The sequence below is a fragment of the Rutidosis leptorrhynchoides genome, chromosome 4 (assembly GCF_046630445.1).
Source record: "Rutidosis leptorrhynchoides isolate AG116_Rl617_1_P2 chromosome 4, CSIRO_AGI_Rlap_v1, whole genome shotgun sequence".
NCBI classification, from domain to species: Eukaryota; Viridiplantae; Streptophyta; class Magnoliopsida; order Asterales; family Asteraceae; genus Rutidosis; species Rutidosis leptorrhynchoides.
In genome coordinates, this window is record NC_092336.1 from 552207165 (window position 1) to 552227078 (window position 19914).

At 31.8% G+C, this 19914-nt stretch overlaps 1 protein-coding gene across 1 annotated transcript in view; it reads left to right on the top strand.

Moving 5' to 3' along the window:
• The first annotated feature begins 526 nt into the window (after positions 1–526).
• LOC139845229 (dynamin-like protein ARC5) overlaps positions 527–19914 on the top strand; it is a 54194-nt gene continuing 34806 nt past the window's right edge. Inside the window, exons 1-5 of the mRNA XM_071835473.1 lie at positions 527–1455; positions 1816–1926; positions 6960–7052; positions 7155–7366; positions 7957–8346. Coding sequence (XP_071691574.1) covers positions 7217–7366; positions 7957–8244 — 438 coding nt within the window. The 5' untranslated portion in view covers positions 527–1455; positions 1816–1926; positions 6960–7052; positions 7155–7216 and the 3' untranslated portion in view covers positions 8245–8346. The remainder of the gene's footprint in view (positions 1456–1815; positions 1927–6959; positions 7053–7154; positions 7367–7956; positions 8347–19914) is intronic.

Consider the following 19914-nt stretch of genomic DNA (forward strand, 5'->3'; position numbering starts at 1 on the left):
GAAAAACACTTATATTTTACCTATATAATTAAATATATAGTTTCTCGTTCACATGTGCATATTTGTTTTCGAACATGTGAACAGTTTCATATAATTAACAATTTAACATCTAATTTGAGCTAATGAACATATGTTTGTTAATGATACGTGCATTAATTAACATTTGCATGTAATTTGTTGCATTTAAACGCATAAAAACTATTGAATTAAATAGTTCTCGCAGTTCTCACCTTTTTAGTGGTTCTCGTTTGAAGCTGCCCATATATCACTATATACATTAAAAGAGAGTCCCGATTAGCTAATAAATATTTTCAAAACTCCCTTAATTACCATTAGATTAGAAAATTACACTACAATACCCCTTGATCCAACGGTCCTTAATCATCCACTAAAAATATTAGCTAATAAATCAATTTTTAAAAAACTCACCCCTAAAATACCCTTACAATTTAAAAACACGGGGATGACACATAGAAAACATGGGTTGTTCATAATTTATTTCATTCATTCATTCGGTTCAAACTAAAGAAAAAACCTACTTTTCTCCCCAAAATCCTAGTCGTCTCAATCACAGTTGCCTCAAAATCATAGTCGCCTCAATGGATCATAATACTTGCAGGCTCAAACCTCATTTTCCCTCAAAATCATAGTCCCTTTTTGAATTGATACTCTCTCTTTCTTTCATTCTTTTCTCTCTATAATCGTATAAATTTGTATGTTGTGATTAAAGATTTGTGGTGACCATCCACGATAGTGTGATTGACGATGGCAGGTGATTTTAATTCTTTTAGTTGATTAATATAGGGTTTGTATTGTTTCAATTACTTACGATAGAATCAGATCATCATCATTTATCATTATATATAAAAAACAATGCTAATTGTTGTTAAAGGATCATTAAGGGAAGTGGATGAACATGGGAATTTGGTAAATATACCAAAGTTAAACAGTTTGAGCACCCTTAAGGTATGTTTCTTTTTGTCTGTATTGGTTTTCATAAGAAGTGGAAATTGGTATCTTTGGATTCATTTGTTTATTAAAGGTGCAAAGTGGGTTTTGTTGTAATTTTTATTGGATGAGATTATGTATTTAAGCAAAAAGTGAATGAGTATGAAGGTTTATTTTATTTATAATGCTAACAAGCTCTGTATTCATTTTGTTCTAATGGTTTTGTTATTGTGTAATTTATTATGATCATTTGTTTAATTCAAGGAATATGATTAATTATAAGCCCTAATTTGAATCATCGGTCGTTTGATCACTATCATATATAATTGATCAGTTATTATCTGTTCCAGTGTTTGCCCTAAATTATTACTTGATACTGGATTAACGTTACAAGTTCGATTGTGTTTGCCCTAAATTTTGTGATGAAGCAGATCAATGTATAATCACAACTGGAACAATATCATTGTTTGTTGCACAGATCGGAATTTGATTAAACTCAGACGAACGGTACTATCATATTCTTGATTATGAACATTCTACATGTTTATGTAACATTTAGTTTCTAGCATTAATAGTCTGAAAGATTACATTTTACTTATTCAAGCTATATTTTTGAATGATTACATTTTCTCTTTAATAATCTAAAAGATTTTAATGCTGATATCATCTACAGTGAGATGAGTTTTTTGTTTCTCTATAATGTTGTCATATTGTTTGGGTATTATCTTTATGGGTATTATAATGACTTTTAAGTATGTAACCAGTGGTGATTATCATCGTTTAGTTTTCGTAGTTGGTCAATATCTTGCTTTATTATACAGCTTATTAGTCCTGAGAAATGGACACTGAGAACATCTTTCGATGCAGGATACATATTGGCTACAACAAATCTGTTAGGATGTTTGATATCCATCGGCCTGGTAGAGATACTGAATAACGTTCGATTGTTCAGGGAAACAAGGAAGGCCAGTCAGGATGGCACTTCTACACGTTTTTGCTAAATAGTTGTATAAAATTGAAACGTAACTCGAGTGAACTCTTACATCTGAAGGTTACCTTGTAACAATAACATGTTCAAACAAATTGAAGTTAACTATTAATAAGTTCAAACAAATTGAAGTGGTGTCTTTAGTTCTCTCGAATTAGGATGTGAGTTCTCTCTCTCTCTCTTACCTTTGGTTTTTGTAAGTGTATACTGAAAGGACCCGTTCATATACATTATAAACGATTCACAATAGTTGAATACATCGCAAGGTATTTGACCTCTATATGATACATTTTACAAACATTGCATTCGTTTTTAAAATACAAACTTTCTTTACATCGAAAATTGGCAGGCATGCATACTATTTCATAATATCCACTATCCAACTATAAATTTACTTAATAATAATAATCTTTAATGAACTCAATGACTTAAATGCAACGTTCTTCAAAATATGCCATGAAAGACTCCAAGTAATATCTTTAAAATGAGCAAATGCACAGCGGAAGATTTCTTTAATACCTAAGAATAAACATGCTTTAAAGTGTCAACCAAAAGGTTGGTGAGTTCATTAGTTTAACATAAATAATCATTTCTATCATTTTAATAGACCACAAGATTTTCATTTCCATTACTCATAAATATACGTCACATGCATAGAGACAAAAAATCATCCATATGGATTGAACACCTGGTAACCGACATTAACGAGATGCATATAAGAATATCCCCTATCATTCCGGGAAATCCTTCGGACATGATAAAAACAACATCGAAGTACTAAAGCATCCGCTACAACGGATGGGGTTTGTTAGGCCCAATAGATCTATCTTTAGGATTCGCGTCAATTAGGCGTGCACTAATTCTCAAAATTAGTGATGTTCCCTAATTCTTAGGCTACCAAGCAAAAAGGGGCATATTCGGCTTCGATCATTCAACCATATAATGTAGTTTCGATTACTTGTGTCTATTTCGTAAAACATTTATAAAAATTGCGCATGTATTCTCAGCCCAAAAATATAAAGGGTAAAAAGGCAAATGAAACTCACTATACTGTATTTTGTAGTAAAAATACATATGACGACATTGAACAAATGCAGGGTTGGCCTCGAATTCACGAACCTATATCATTTATATATATATATATATATATATATATATATATATATATATATATATATATATATATATATATATATATATATATATATATATATATATATATATATGTTAACACATATAATCGTAATCGAACAAGTTTATGTTTTATTATTAATTGTTATGTTAGTAATTTGTATGTTTCTTTAATAACTAAATTAACTATTTTTATTCTTTACATATTAGGTACATAATTAGTATTTATAAAAAAAATTAATATAATTATGTTATATGTACTACATATGGTTTTATATATAACTAGTAGTTATTTGATAAAAATAATATTGATAATAATAAATAAAAGTTGTTTCATTTTATAATAATAATAATAATAATAATAATAATAATAATAATAATAATAATAATAATAATAATAATAATAATAATAATAATAATAATAATAATAATAATAATAATAATAGTTATAATAATAAACATGATAACTTTTAATGATAATGAATACTAATAATAATAACTATAAAAATAATGATTTTACTAATAACAGTAATACTAATATTTGTATTAATACTTATAATGATAATAATACTACTAATAATAATACTAATACTTATGATGATAATAATAAATAAAAATAAATATGATACGAATAATAATATTTATAATACAATCATAAAAATAGAAATAGTAATAATAAAAATACCTTAAAGGATTTAAAGGCTTTCCAAAAAAAAAAAAAATTGTCATAGCCCGGGCTCGAACCTGCAACCCCTCGCTTAACCATTTTTCTCCCAAACCACTTATAACTTTCTCGTTATAATTCACCCGATTATTTATTTAACATATAAACGAACCCGTTTTACCATATAACCTCATCATCACAATTCATGTATCTTCATCATCTTAATCACTTCATTTATTATCATTATCATAACGATCCTTTGCTCATCATCGTAATCATCCCAAACATCACTTAACCTCATCGTCATCTCAAACATTATCTTCATCATCATATTCGCTATACAATTACTAACATCATTATTATAATCGATATACCCATATATCATTATCTTACTTAAACTATCAAATCTCATCATCTACTTAACTACCTAATCCTAATCTTTAGTTATCACGCATCATCATCATTCATTATTCATTACCATCAATATTACTATAATACTATCATCATAGATCGCGTTAAAAAAAATACACAACAGCGGATAGTCTTCCTCAATATCGTGTCTAACAGATTCGATTTGTAAACTCTACAATTCAATTCCAAGCCCAACTATTCCAAGCCCAAAAGAGTATGGCAGTCCACTGAATGTATCGGCCCTACAGAATAGTAATTGGATCTTGGCCTATTAACAACCCAAACCAACGGATATTAAGTGGGTTTGGGTTCTGGAATCCCTCGACCTTTAGCAGGAGTTTAAACAAAAAAAATAAATAAATATAAACTCGTTATCTGATTACAGTTTGTCGGCCAAGTTCTTAAACCGTCCCACTTTCTTTAACGTTTAACTTTGCAAACGAATATGTCGACTAGATAAAATAATGGATGGGGTCTTCATTCGAACAGCCTAATATAAAATATATGCGTGGTTGTGTTGGGTTTCACCTAAAGCTTCGACAAAACACAAATGCAGTATTAACGTGTCCCTTTCATCATGTCCACTAGGATGAATTTTGTTGGCCATCTAGTTCTAGTCCCACACCCACTCCACTATCTTTAAATTTCCCATATATGAATGTCTCACATGTTTGATTTGGTAAAAACGCCATTTGTTTTTAAAGGTAGAGGGTTTGCAGACTACCACCATTCAACTTTTATCACTTCTAATCTTGTATATCACTTCCTTTTAAAACTGAATTTCAACGCCACTTCAGCTGTAACAACAACCGTTCGACAATAAATTGAAATCACGCGTATAGCAGCAGACAACGAGAAGAAAGAAAAGAACCAAATAAAATATAGTTATGGGTCTCTTGGTGGCTTTTAAAAGGTGGTGGGTTTGGTGGTTAAGCTGTAGTGGTTTCAAAGGTGAAGGTGGTGGTTTCACGATGGAAGAAGTTTGATGTTGGCAGCCGTAAGAGGAGGAGAAAGAAACACGGTGATGTGTGTTTGATGGTTCGATAGAATAAAGAAAACATGAAGGGTTTTAAGGTGGTGATCGGTGATGGCATTCCGGTGGTGGCTCAGGGTGATGGTTATGGGTCGGACAAAACAAAAAGGGTGTTTAACAAAGATGATGATGGTTGTTGTCGAAGGACCGTAGCAATACTTCGTTTGAGTTTGATTTTAAAGTTCTCGAACATAAACGTTAACAACAGAGGGTTCTTAATGGTGATCTTCTTGAGTGGTTTGAATTCGATTAACAAAATAGTACGTAAATGGTGGTTTTAAATAGAAAAGATCGAGCGTGCTACAGTAACGAACAATGGGTTAATTTAGGTAAGACCTATTTCGTGTAATCTAGTCAAGAGTGTGGATATATAGCGGGTATAAGTGGAGGTATACCTGTAGGTTGGTTTCTTCCAGGTTGATACTTACCGAGCCTGCCGTATTCCATGCGTTTATAATAGATTACAACAAGGTTTTCGAATGGTGGTTTGGGTTGTATATGGTTTTGATTAACGAGTTAATTGTTGGCTTTATCACAAAATTGTGTTGACAGAATATTTCACTTAGGTAATAAAACAAAGAAAAGAAATGGAGCAGATAATATCTATAGCTGATTCGTACCAATTAAGGACTTTGATGTCCAGTATGTTTTTAAAAAGTGATAATTGAATTGGTCTGAATAATTGAAAGGGTTTATATTACTCATAATCGATCCATAATTGTTTTGTAGTGATCAATTGGGTCGACAACCTTTCAATCACAGAGAATAATATCGTACGATTTTTAAACAGAATTTGTTGTTTAATATGACTAATTGAGGATGATTTGTACTAGTTTATAGATATAAAACAGCTTTAAGAATAGTTTGAATAAGATAGGAAACCAACTACGTATATTAACTGTATTTATATATATACGGTATTTAAGTATTTATATATATGTATTTGTATTTATATATATATAATTATATATATATATATATATATATATATATATATGTATATATAACTATATTTTTATATATGTATATAAATTTACATATATATAGATCTGTATTTATGTAATCATATATCAAATATATATGTATTTGTATATTATATACTTAAAGAAACATACGAATATTAATTATACAAATATTAACATCTAATATAAATGAAACAAATAATAATAATGTATAATAATCATTATTAATGATAATAGTAATAATAATATCTAATAATAATACCAATTATTAATCAAAGTGGCTAAAATTATAATTACTAATTATAATAATAATGATATTAACAATAATGACTATAATAATAACACAACAATTCATATGAATTAAATTTCATATAATAATTTTTAAATATATTAATAGTATTAATATTAGTATTAATAGTATATTTATTTACACACAATTGTTCGTGAATCATCGGGCATAGTCAAAGATCAATTGAATATATGAACATAGTTTCAAAATTTTCGAGACTCAACATTATAGACTTTGCTTATCGTGTCGGAAACATATAAAGATTAAATTTAAATTTGGTCGGAAATTTCCGGGTTGTCACATATACAAAAGCTTACTATTATCAAGTTGCTAAATGATTGTTAATGGGTCAAAATGGGTTCGAGAAAAAGCTGATAGTTTTGTTGTGCACCTGAAAATAGAACGAGTCCATTTCGGCTATATGACTGAGTTTCTGATCCATGTCATTAGGCTTTGTAATTAAGCTATGTTTTAAATATGACTAATAAGCTACATTTTCAAAATATTAACATATTTTTTTTGCAAGTGCAAAGATTTTGTAGCGATTTTAACATTTGAAGACACGTTAGCATAGAAATGGCTACTGCAAAAACATGTTCCAATCTTGGAAGACAGCTCTCGCAAAGGTATATAATGACTACAAAATATGGGTTGAGTATGCATATTAAGAATAATAGAGTTGTTCCACCACGATTGTTTATTGGATAACACAAATTTTGTTTGGGCAGGCAGTCATTGTGGATGTTCAGAGTAAATTACTTCCTGCACTGGAGGAGCTGTTAAACAATGCATGAAGATTAAAGTGATTCATGCATGGGGATGGTTTACTCGCCTTATAAGACCATACGCAATGAAAAATAGGCACTTAACCAATCAGCTTCTGAAAATTCCTGAACAGACATTTACCAATGGCGATCCCCAAGTCAAGATTGTTTCACCGGTAATTTTCTAATACGGGTCAGATGACAATATATGGTTTGGATAGGGTTTCTTCTGACCCTATTTTGTCTAATATTCATTAGAATTATAATAATAAGCAATTAATTAAATCTGAATATGAAAACTACAAGAGTAATATTTATCTATAATAAAACAATTTAGATGGTCGTAAGTATTTGAATACTTAAATTTTATCATTTGGCATATTTGACTTGTTTCATTGTAGCTAAGTTTATAAGAAAAAAACCCAAAAGTGACGGTCTTCATGTAAATGGGTTGAAATAGCTATCTTGGTCAACTGGCAACCAGTCATAATAGTTCATTCCCACAAAATTAAAATGAAAATTGCAACTCATTCTTTTAATTATGGGTCAATTTGGGTTGTTATATAGTTAATAGGTAAATTTATTATAAAATAATGAGGTCTAATGGAAACTGGTCAAACGGGTTGAAAGCCAACTAATTTGTATTAAAATTCTTATAAAAACTTAAAAAATTGAGTTTAATATAAACGAGATGATCATGTTTGGTATATATAATCAAAATGTTTGTTTTTTGTAAAGGTTAAATGTTTCCGTGAGTTATTTGCAGATTGATCCTGAACTTTCAAGGACTGTTGTTGTCTCAACTAAACTTGATACAAAGATAGCTCAATTTGCTCGTGCTTCAGATGTTGAAGTTTTCCTTTCTCCACTAGCTTCTGTATTAGATGGTTTCATGCTCGGTGGTTTACCTTTCTTCACATTGGTGCCTTCTAGACGAGTTGGTTCTGCTCGTGAGTCGATTTACAGATCCAGTGATGAGTTTAAACAGGTATTGTTATTGGATCATGGACACAGTTCGTTGAGTATTGACTTATCAATGTTAGTCACTTTTTAATTCATGCAAAATAACATGTTGTAAGTAACATCAAAATGAGTGTTATGACTTGTGGATTATTTAACTCTATTGGTTTGACCTTGAAGATAACTCCCGATGAAGGTGTAGTGACCCGAACTTTTCCATGTTTATATATATTAATTGAGATTGATATTTACATGATTAAATGTTTCCAACATGTTAAGCAATCAAACTTGTTAAGACTTGATTAATTGAAATATGTTTCATATAGACAATTGACCACCCAAGTTGACCGGTGATTCACGAACGTTAAAACTTGTAAAAACTATACGATGACATATATATGGTTATATATATAGTTAACATGATTTAATTATAAGTATATATCTCATTAGGTATTTTAACAATAAGTTATATACATAAAAATGAGACTATTAATTTAAGAAACTCGAAAACGATATATATAACGATTATCGTTATAACAACGTCTTACTAGGTACATATGAATCATATTAAGATATTGATACACTTGGTTAATTATGTTAAATGATAAGTAAATATATTATTAAGTGTATTAACAATGAAATACATATGTAAAAATAAGACTACTAACTTAATGATTTCGAAACGAGACATATATGTAACGATTATCGTTGTAACGACATTTAACTGTATATATATCATACTAAGATATATTATATATCATAATATCATGATAATATAATAATTTAAAATCTCATTTGATATTATAAACATTGGGTTAACAACATTTAACAAGATCGTTAACCTAAAGGTTTCAAAACAACACTTACATGTAACGACTAACGATGACTTAACGACTCAGTTAAAATGTATATACATGTAGTGTTTTAATATGTATTTATACACTTTTGAAAGACTTCAATACACTTATCAAAATACTTCTACTTAACAAAAATGCTTACAATTACATCCTCGTTCAGTTTCATCAACAATTCTACTCGTATGCACCCGTATTCGTACTCGTACAATACATAGCTTTTAGATGTATGTACTATTGGTATATACACTCCAATGATCAGCTCTTAGCAGCCCATGTGAGTCACCTAACACATGTGGGAACCATCATTTGGCAACTAGCATGAAATATCTCATAAAATTACAAAAATATGAGTAATCATTCATGACTTATTTACATGAAAACAAAATTACATATCCTTTATATCTAATCCATACACCAACGACCAAAAACACCTACAAACACTTTCATTCTTCAATTTTCTTCATCTAATTGATCTCTCTCAAGTTCTATCTTCAAGTTCTAAGTGTTCTTCATAAATTCCAAAAGTTCCAGTTTCATAAAATCAAGAATACTTTCAAGTTTGCTAGCTCACTTCCAATCTTGTAAGGTGATCATCCAACCTCAAGAAATCTTTGTTTCTTACAGTAGCTTATCATTCTAATACAAGGTAATAATCATATTCAAACTTTGGTTTAATTTCTATAACTATAACAATCTTATTTCAAGTGATGATCTTACTTGAACTTGTTTTCGTGTCATGATTCTGCTTCAAGAACTTCGAGCCATCCAAGGATCCGTTGAAGCTAGATCCATTTTTCTCTTTTCCAGTAGGTTTATCCAAGGAACTTAAGGTAGTAATGATGTTCATAACATCATTCGATTCATACATATAAAGCTATCTTATTCGAAGGTTTAAACTTGTAATCACTAGAACATAGTTTAGTTAATTCTAAACTTGTTCGCAAACAAAAGTTAATCCTTCTAACTTGACTTTTAAAATCAACTAAACACATGTTATATATCTATATGATATGCTAACTTAATGATTTAAAATCTGGAAACACGAAAAACACCGTAAAACCGGATTTACGCCGTCGTAGTAACACCGCGGGCTGTTTTGGGTTAGTTAATTAAAAACTATGATAAACTTTGATTTAAAAGTTGTTATTCTGAGAAAATGATTTTTATTATGAACATGAAACTATATCCAAAAATTATGGTTAAACTCAAAGTGGAAGTAGGTTTTCTAAAATGGTCATCTAGACGTCGTTCTTTCGACTGAAATGACTACCTTTACAAAAACGACTTGTAACTTATTTTTCCGACTATAAACCTATACTTTTTCTGTTTAGATTCATAAAATAGAGTTCAATATGAAACCATAGCAATTTGATTCACTCAAAACGGATTTAAAATGAAGAAGTTATGGGTAAAACAAGATTGGATAATTTTTCTCATTTTAGCTACGTGAAAATTGGTAACAAATCTATTCCAACCATAACTTAATCAACTTGTATTGTATATTATGTAATCTTGAGATACCATAGACACGTATACAATGTTTCGACCTATCATGTCGACACATCTATATATATTTCGGAACAACCATAGACACTCTATATGTGAATGTTGGAGTTAGCTATACAGGGTTGAGGTTGATTCCAAAATATATATAGTTTGAGTTGTGATCAATACTGAGATACGTATACACTGGGTCGTGGATTGATTCAAGATAATATTTATCGATTTATTTCTGTACATCTAACTGTGGACAACTAGTTGTAGGTTACTAACGAGGACAGCTGACTTAATAAACTTAAAACATCAAAATATATTAAAAGTGTTGTAAATATATTTTGAACATACTTTGATATATATGTATATATTGTTATAGGTTCGTGAATCAACCAGTGGCCAAGTCTTACTTCCCGACGAAGTAAAAATCTGTGAAAGTGAGTTATAGTCCCACTTTTAAAATCTAATATTTTTGGGATGAGAATACATGCAGGTTTTATAAATGATTTACAAAATAGACACAACTACGTGAAACTACATTCTATGGTTGAATTATCGAAATCGAATATGCCCCTTTTTATTAAGTCTGGTAATCTAAGAATTAGGGAACAGACACCCTAATTGACGCGAATCCTAAAGATAGATCTATTGGGCCTAACAAACCCCATCCAAAGTACCGGATGCTTTAGTACTTCGAAATTTATATCATATCCGAAGGGTGTCCCGGAATGATGGGGATATTCTTATATATGCATCTTGTTAATGTCGGTTACCAGGTGTTCACCATATGAATGATTTTTATCTCTATGTATGGGATGTGTATTGAAATATGAAATCTTGTGGTCTATTATTATGATTTGATATATATAGGTTAAACCTATAACTCACCAACATTTTTGTTGACGTTTTAAGCATGTTTATTCTCAGGTGATTATTAAGAGCTTCCTGTCATAACCCGTCCTTAACCATAAGAACGTGTTAGATAACGTATGATTTCATTGCGAGGTATTGACCTCTATATGCGACACTTTTAAAAGAACAACTGCATATATTTTACATTACAAACCATAATTCTTATTTTGATACAAGCTTTAGATAAAATAAAGATGATTATCGTTTAGCGATAATCTTAGACTTACAAACTTTACATGTGATGATAACAATACGATTTCTAGCATATTTTACATTACAAATCCTCCGATATGCAGTTTTATTTTTGACACAAATATGCATACTCAAGATCTTGTTTAAATTCAACATGTTGCAGCGGAAGCTTCTAATTATCACCTGAGAATAGACATGTTTAAAACGTCAACATAAAGTTGGTGAGATATAGGTTTAATGCCGGCAGCGATATAAATATATACCACAAGATTTCATATATAAACATTTTAATAAAAATATTCTAAGTGGTTGAGCACTTGGTAACCATACTTAACATTTAATCACGTCGCATATTCCCTTTATTATGAAATCTTACTACACCGTACCAAGTGTAGTCACAAAACTAAGTACTGTGCAACCGTTGAATACTGGTCGTCCAGTCCGGTTGGGGTTGTCAGGCCCGATAGATCTATCAACAGGATTCGCGTTTACAATACCGCTGTAAATAACAGTTACCAAGCTACAGGGAAGTATGCCAGTGGTACAACTCAACGTAGAATATATTTTTCAGTTACTTGTGTCCATAACGTAAAACATAAAATACATGTATTCTCATCCCGAAATACTTAGAGTTTAAAAGTGGGACTATATACTCACTTTCGTCTTGAAGATATGTAATTTTGACTTGGTCTCCGATTGATATCACAAACCTAACCATATATAATATATCAATACCTTTTCTTTTTAAACAATCGTCACATATATATACTTATAATACTTTTAATAATTCCTTAGTCCGTAGTTAGCAGTTCGATGTTAGTAATTCAATTTTAAATGGTTCATTTTTAGGTGTTTAATAAACCCCCAACGAAATAAATAAAACCCCCATCGTATATGTATTGGTCGAGATTAATCTTGACCCACGGTACCGGTGTTGTCAAATGACGTGTTGCGTACATAAAGTACCGGTGTTGTCAAATGACGTGTTGCGTACAATCATGAGATCTTATGATTAATCTTCTCGTATTGTTTACTGGTGATCCTGAACCATATAAAATTAAATTATGAGTACATATATATAAAATATCATGTTATTTTAAAAAGATGTGATTTATTTAATTTTCTCCAATTATTTTCGTAGCTAAACTAGTCTTAGATATCCGATCTCGTTTTGGTCATAGTTTCTTCGTTACAACTCCGTTTTCGTTGATTCAACTTGCCACTTCCTTGGATCGAGTCCCTCTTTAAGACTATGAACTGTAAATACCTTAGTTTGTATTCGAAATCACATGTCATAGGTCAAACTTTAGTGAAACTTATGAAGTTAATCATTTTCCATCATGTAAACAACCTTAAATGATTATTTTTCTAAAAATACTTATACTTTGAGTTAAATCATGAAATTTTTATGTGTTATCATATTCATAGTAAAAATCATTTTTCCAGAAAATAAACCTTCAATTCAAAGTTTAAGATGGTTTTTAATTATCCAACCCAAAACAGCCCCCGGTTGCACTCCGACGTCGTAAAAACAGTTTTTAAGGTGTTCTTTGAAAAACCAAGTTATACCTTGTTAAATTAGCATATATTTAAGTTATATTACAGGTCTTGAAGTATTTTAAAAGTTAAATTATAAGGATCTATTTAGTTTGCAAACAAGTTTGAAAACATTCAAACTATGTTCTTGTTGTTAAAATTTTATACCACAAAATAAGATAGCTATATATATATGAATCGAATAAGGTTATGAACAAAGTTACTACCTCAAGTTACTTGGACAAGATTGCTGTAAAAGAGGATTAAGAACCTAGAACCAAAAGGGTGATGGAATTGGATGAAAGATTGGAAGTAAGTTTGTGTTCTTGGAAGGATTCTTGAAGTGTTGTTGTAAGAGTTTTCTTATGGTGATTAAGTAAGGTTTTTATGGCTAGATCTTCTTGGTAACTTGCTGGATTGTTATGGAGTTTAAGGTTCTTGAAAGAGTGTGTGTTTTTAGCTAGAAAATGGAAGTTAAAATGAATCAAAATGATGATCCATGGTACTCTTATAAAAACGTGATTAAGGGGGGTATGAAGACAAAATTTTTAGCTTGTAATCTTGTGTATTTGTCAAACAATCATACAAAAGCAATTACCTCTACCTTAGGGCAGTAACAAGGGCTAGTTAGGTGGTGATTTGATGTGTATATACCAATAGTAAATACGTATAGAAGTTAGGTATGATACGGGTACATATACTCTAGATATACGTATAGAAATCTTGTGAAAACGGAACGAGGATTCAAATATAGTTATCTTTTGTGAATATACTTATATTATTTTATGTATTTAAGTCCTTAAAAAGTGATTAAATACATTACATATACGATATATGTATAAACATTATAGGTTATAAGTATTTATATCAAAAACGTTACTTAAAGTTATCGTTTTGAAAACTTAAGTTAGTAGTTTCAAAATATACTTATAACTTATTGTTATTAATACAAAATGAGATATTAAAACATCCTTAGATCATGTTAAATATGTATATATACATATATATACCCAAACGTATAATTATCATATGTTATATAGTTCGTGATATCATCGGTCAAACTAGACGGTCAAACGTTGTGTAAAACTCTTTTCAAAAACATAAATCTCAATGGATTGCTTATCATGTTGGTAAGGTTTAATTTATGTAAATATTAATCTTATAAGTATAGAATGATCGAAAAAGTGCGGGTCATTACAGTACCTACCCGTTAAATAAATTTCGTCCCGAAATTTTAAAATTGTACCTATTTTGCGTCATCGGGAAACAAGTGTGGATACTTTTGTTTCATTTGATCCTCTCGTTCCCAAGTAAACTCGGGACCCCTTCGAGCATTCCAACAAACCTTAACGATCGGTATGTTGCTCTGCTTGAGCCGTTTAACTTCACGATCCATGATTTCGATTGGTTCTTCGATGAATTGTAGTTTCTCGTCGACATGGATTTCTTCAAGAGGAATGGTGAGGTCTTCCTTTGCAAGACACTTCTTAAGGTTTGAGACGTGAAAGGTATTATGTACTCCGGCGAGTTGTTGCGGTAACTCGAGTCGATAAGCTACCGGTCCAATGCGTTCGATGATCTTGAACGGGCCTACATACCTTGGGTTTAGTTTACCCCTTTTTCCAAAACGTATTACACCTTTACAAGGTGACACCTTTAACATAACCATGTCACCGATCTGAAACTCTAATGGTTTCCTTCGAACATCGGCATAGCTCTTTTGGCGACTACGGGCTGTTTTCAATCTCTCCTTGATTTGTACTATCTTCTCAGTCGTTTCGTGTATGATCTCGGGACCAGTTAATTGTCGATCTCCTACTTCATTCCAACAGATAGGAGATCTACACTTCCTTCCATACAGTGCTTCGAATGGCGCAGCTTTAATGCTCGCATGATAACTATTATTATACGAGAATTCTGCTAACGGTAAATACTTATCCCATCCGTTTCCAAAATCGATCACACATGCCCTGAGCATGTCTTCAAGAGTTTGAATCGTTCTTTCACTCTGCCCATCGGTTTGCGGATGATATGCGGTGCTCATATCCAAACGAGTTCCTAGGGCCTCCTGTAGTGATTGCCAGAACTTTGAGGTAAATCTACTATCACGATCGGATATAATGGAAATAGGTATTCCATGCCTTGAAACAATTTCCTTTCTATACAATCGTAATAGTTTCTCCATTCTATCCGTTTCCTTTATAGGCAAGAAATGTGCAGACTTGGTGAGACGATCAACAATCACCCAAATGGTGTCGTATCCCCAGGCAGTCTTTGGTAACTTCGTGATGAAATCCATGGTAATACCATCCCATTTCCATTCTGGGATTTCTGGTTGTTGAAGTAACCCTGACGGCTTTTGGTGTTCTGCTTTGACCTTGGAACAAGTTAAACACTCCCCAACATATGTTGCAACGTCTGTCTTTAAATTAGGCCACCAATAATGTGTCTTAAGATCTTGATACATCTTTCCAACTCCAGGATGTATCGAGTATCTTGTCTTATGTGCCTCGTTCAATATCAACTTCCTTAATCCACCCAACTTCGGTACCCAAATACGATTTGCAAAATATCGAATTCCATCTTCCCGCATAACGAGTTGCTTCTCATACTTCTTCATTATTTCATTTCCTATATTTTCTTTAGTAAGTGCTTCTCGTTGAACTTCTTTGATTTGTGAGTTGAGATTCATGCGAATTTTTATGTTCATCGCTCGTACTCGAATTGGTTCTCGTTCCTTTCTGCTTAGAGCGTCGGCCACCACGTTTGCTTTCCCGGGATGATAACGAATTTCACAATCATAGTCATTTATTAACTCAACCCACCTACGTTGCCTCATGTTCAGCTGTTTTTGATCGAAAATATGTTGAAGGCTTTTATGATCAGTAAACACAGTGCATTTAACCCCATACAAGTAGTGTCTCCATATCTTCAATGCAAACACGTCTGCTCCCAGTTCTAGATCATGCGTCATATAATTCCGCTCGTGAATCTTTAATTGTCGGGATGCGTATGCAATAACTTTCTTTCGTTGCATAAGAACACAACCAAAACCTTGTCGCGAAGCGTCACAATATATTTCAAAATCATCGTTCCCTTCAGGTAACGATAAAATAGGCGCCGTAGTTAACTTCTTCTTCAGTAATTGAAATGCGTTCTCCTGCTCCGAGGTCCATTCGTATTTCTTCCCTTTTTGCGTTAATGCTGTCAACGGCTTAGCTATTCGGGAAAAATCTTGAATAAACCTTCTATAATAACCGGCTAAACCCAAAAATTGGCGTATCTGCATTGGTGTTTTAGGAGTCTCCCATTTTTCAATGGCCTCAATTTTAGCTGGATCAACCTGAATTCCTTTGCTACTAACAACGTGGCCAAGAAATTGCACTTCTTTCAACCAGAAAGCACACTTAGAAAATTTAGCGTATAGCTGTTCTTTTCTCAACAACTCTAATATCAACCTTAAATGCTGCTCATGCTCTTGCTCACTCTTGGAATAGATAAGAATGTCATCAATGAAAACGATAACAAACTTATCTAAATACGGACTACAAACTCGATTCATGAGGTCCATGAATACAGCTGGCGCATTCGTCAATCCAAACGGCATGACCAAAAATTCGTAATGACCATAACGTGTCCGAAAAGCAGTTTTCGGAATGTCCTCTTCTTTGACACGTAGTTGATGATAGCCCGATCTTAGGTCGATTTTCGAATAAACACATGATCCTTGGAGTTGATCAAATAAGTCGTCAATTCTCGGTAGTGGATACCGATTTTTGATAGTTAACTTATTTAATTCACGATAATCTATACACATCCTATAAGATCCATCTTTCTTTTTAACAAATAGAATCGGAGCTCCCCACGATGAAGTACTTGGTCGTATGAATCCACGGTCCAGTAATTCTTTTAACTGATCTTGAAGTTCTTTTAATTCGGACGGTGCAAGTCTATATGGAGCACGAGCCACTGGTGCAGCTCCTGGTACTAAATCTATTTGAAATTCTACAGATCTAAATGGAGGTAATCCCGGCAACTCTTCCGGAAAGACTTCAGGAAAATCTCTTGCCACAGGCACGTCATTGATGCTCTTCACTTTTTCCTTCGTTTCGACTTTATTAACATGTGCTAAGATAGCATAGCACCCTTTCTTCAAGCACTTTTGAGCTTTCAAATAACTAATGAGTTTTAGCTTTGAGTTACCCTTCTCTCCATAAATCATTACTGGCGTTTTATCCTTACAAGGAATGCGAATTGCCTTCTTGGCACACACAACTTCAGCTCCTACTTTGGACATCCAGTCCATGCCGACTATTACATCAAAACTTCCTAATTCTACGGGTATTAAGTCAATTTTAAACGTTTCTCCGGCTAAATTTATTTTACAATCACGGCAAATTTTATCGGCTTTAATTAGTTTTCCATTAGCTAACTCAATCATGTACTTAGCATCTAGATGTAATGATGAACAATTCAATTTAGCGTAAAAGCCTCTACTCACGTAACTTCTATCGGCACCAGTATCAAATATAATAGATGCGGATAAGTTATTAATGGTAAACGTACCCGTAACAAGCTCCGTGAAATGTCCCGTTCTTATTGATTAAAAACGTTCCATATTAATTGATTTCTTTGCGAGGTTTTGGCCTCTATATGAGACGTTTTTCAAAGACTGCATTCATTTTTAAACAAACCATAACCTTTATTTCATCAATAAAGGTTTAAAAAAACTTTACGTAGATTATCAAATAATGATAATCTAAAATATCCTGTTTACACACGACCATTACATAATGGTTTACAATACAAATATGTTACAACAAAATAAGTTTCTTGAATGCAGTTTTTACACAATATCATACAAGCATGGACTCCAAATCTCGTCCTTATTTAAGTATGCGACAGCGGAAGCTCTTAATAATCACCTGAGAATAAACATGCTTAAAACGTCAACAAAAATGTTGGTGAGTTATAGGTTTAACCTATATATATCAAATCATAATAATAGACCACAAGATTTCATATTTCAATACACATCCCATACATAGAGATAAAAATCATTCATATGGTGAACACCTGGTAACCGACAATAACAAGATGCATATATAAGAATATCCCCATCATTCCGGGACACCCTTCGGATATGATATAAATTTCGAAGTACTAAAGCATCCGGTACTTTGGATGGGGTTTGTTAGGCCCAATAGATCTATCTTTAGGATTCGCGTCAATTAGGGTGTCTGTTCCCTAATTCTTAGATTACCAGACTTAATAAAAAGGGGCATATTCGATTTCGATAATTCAACCATAGAATGTAGTTTCACGTACTTGTGTCTATTTTGTAAATCATTTATAAAACCTGCATGTATTCTCATCCCAAAAATATTAGATTTTAAAAGTGGGACTATAACTCACTTTCACAGATTTTTACTTCGTCGGGAAGTAAGACTTGGCCACTGGTTGATTCACAAACCTATAACAATATATACATATATATCAAAGTATGTTCAAAATATATTTACAACACTTTTAATATATTTTGATGTTTTAAGTTTATTAAGTCAGCTGTCCTCGTTAGTAACCTATAACTAGTTGTTCACAGTTAGATATACAGAAATAAATCGATAAATATTATCTTGAATCAATCCACGACCCAGTGTATACGTATCTCAGTATTGATCACAACTCAAACTATACATATTTTGGAATCAACCTCAACCCTGTATAGCTAACTCCAACATTCACATATAGAGTGTCTATGGTTGTTCCGAAATATATATAGATGTGTCGACATGATAGGTCGAAACATTGTATACGTGTCTATGGTATCTCAAGATTACATAATATACAATACAAGTTGATTAAGTTATGGTTGGAATATATTTGTTACCAATTTTCACGTAGCTAAAATGAGAAAAATTATCCAATCTTGTTTTACCCATAACTTCTTCATTTTAAATCCGTTTTGAGTGAATCAAATTGCTATGGTTTCATATTGAACTCTATTTTATGAATCTAAACAGAAAAAGTATAGGTTTATAGTCAGAAAAATAAGTTACAAGTCGTTTTTGTAAAGGTAGTCATTTCAGTCGAAAGAACGACGTCTAGATGACCATTTTAGAAAAACATACTTCCACTTTGAGTTTAACCATAATTTTTGGATATAGTTTTATGTTCATAATAAAAATCATTTTCTCAGAATAACAACTTTTAAATCAAAGTTTATCATAGTTTTTAATTAACTAACCCAAAACAGCCCGCGGTGTTACTACGACGGCGTAAATCCGGTTTTACGGTGTTTTTCGTGTTTCCAGGTTTTAAATCATTAAGTTAGCATATCATATAGATATAGAACATGTGTTTAGTTTATTTTAAAAGTCAAGTTAGAAGGATTAACTTTTGTTTGCGAACAAGTTTAGAATTAACTAAACTATGTTCTAGTGATTACAAGTTTAAACCTTCGAATAAGATAGCTTTATATGTATGAATCGAATGATGTTATGAACATCATTACTACCTTAAGTTCCTTGGATAAACCTACTGGAAAAGAGAAAAATGGATCTAGCTTCAATGGATCCTTGGATGGCTCGAAGTTCTTGAAGCAGAATCATGACACGAAAACAAGTTCAAGTAAGATCATCACTTAAAATAAGATTGTTATAGTTATAGAAATTGAACCAAAGTTTGAATATGATTATTACCTTGTATTAGAATGATAACCTACTGTAAGAAACAAAGATTTCTTGAGGTTGGATGATCACCTTACAAGATTG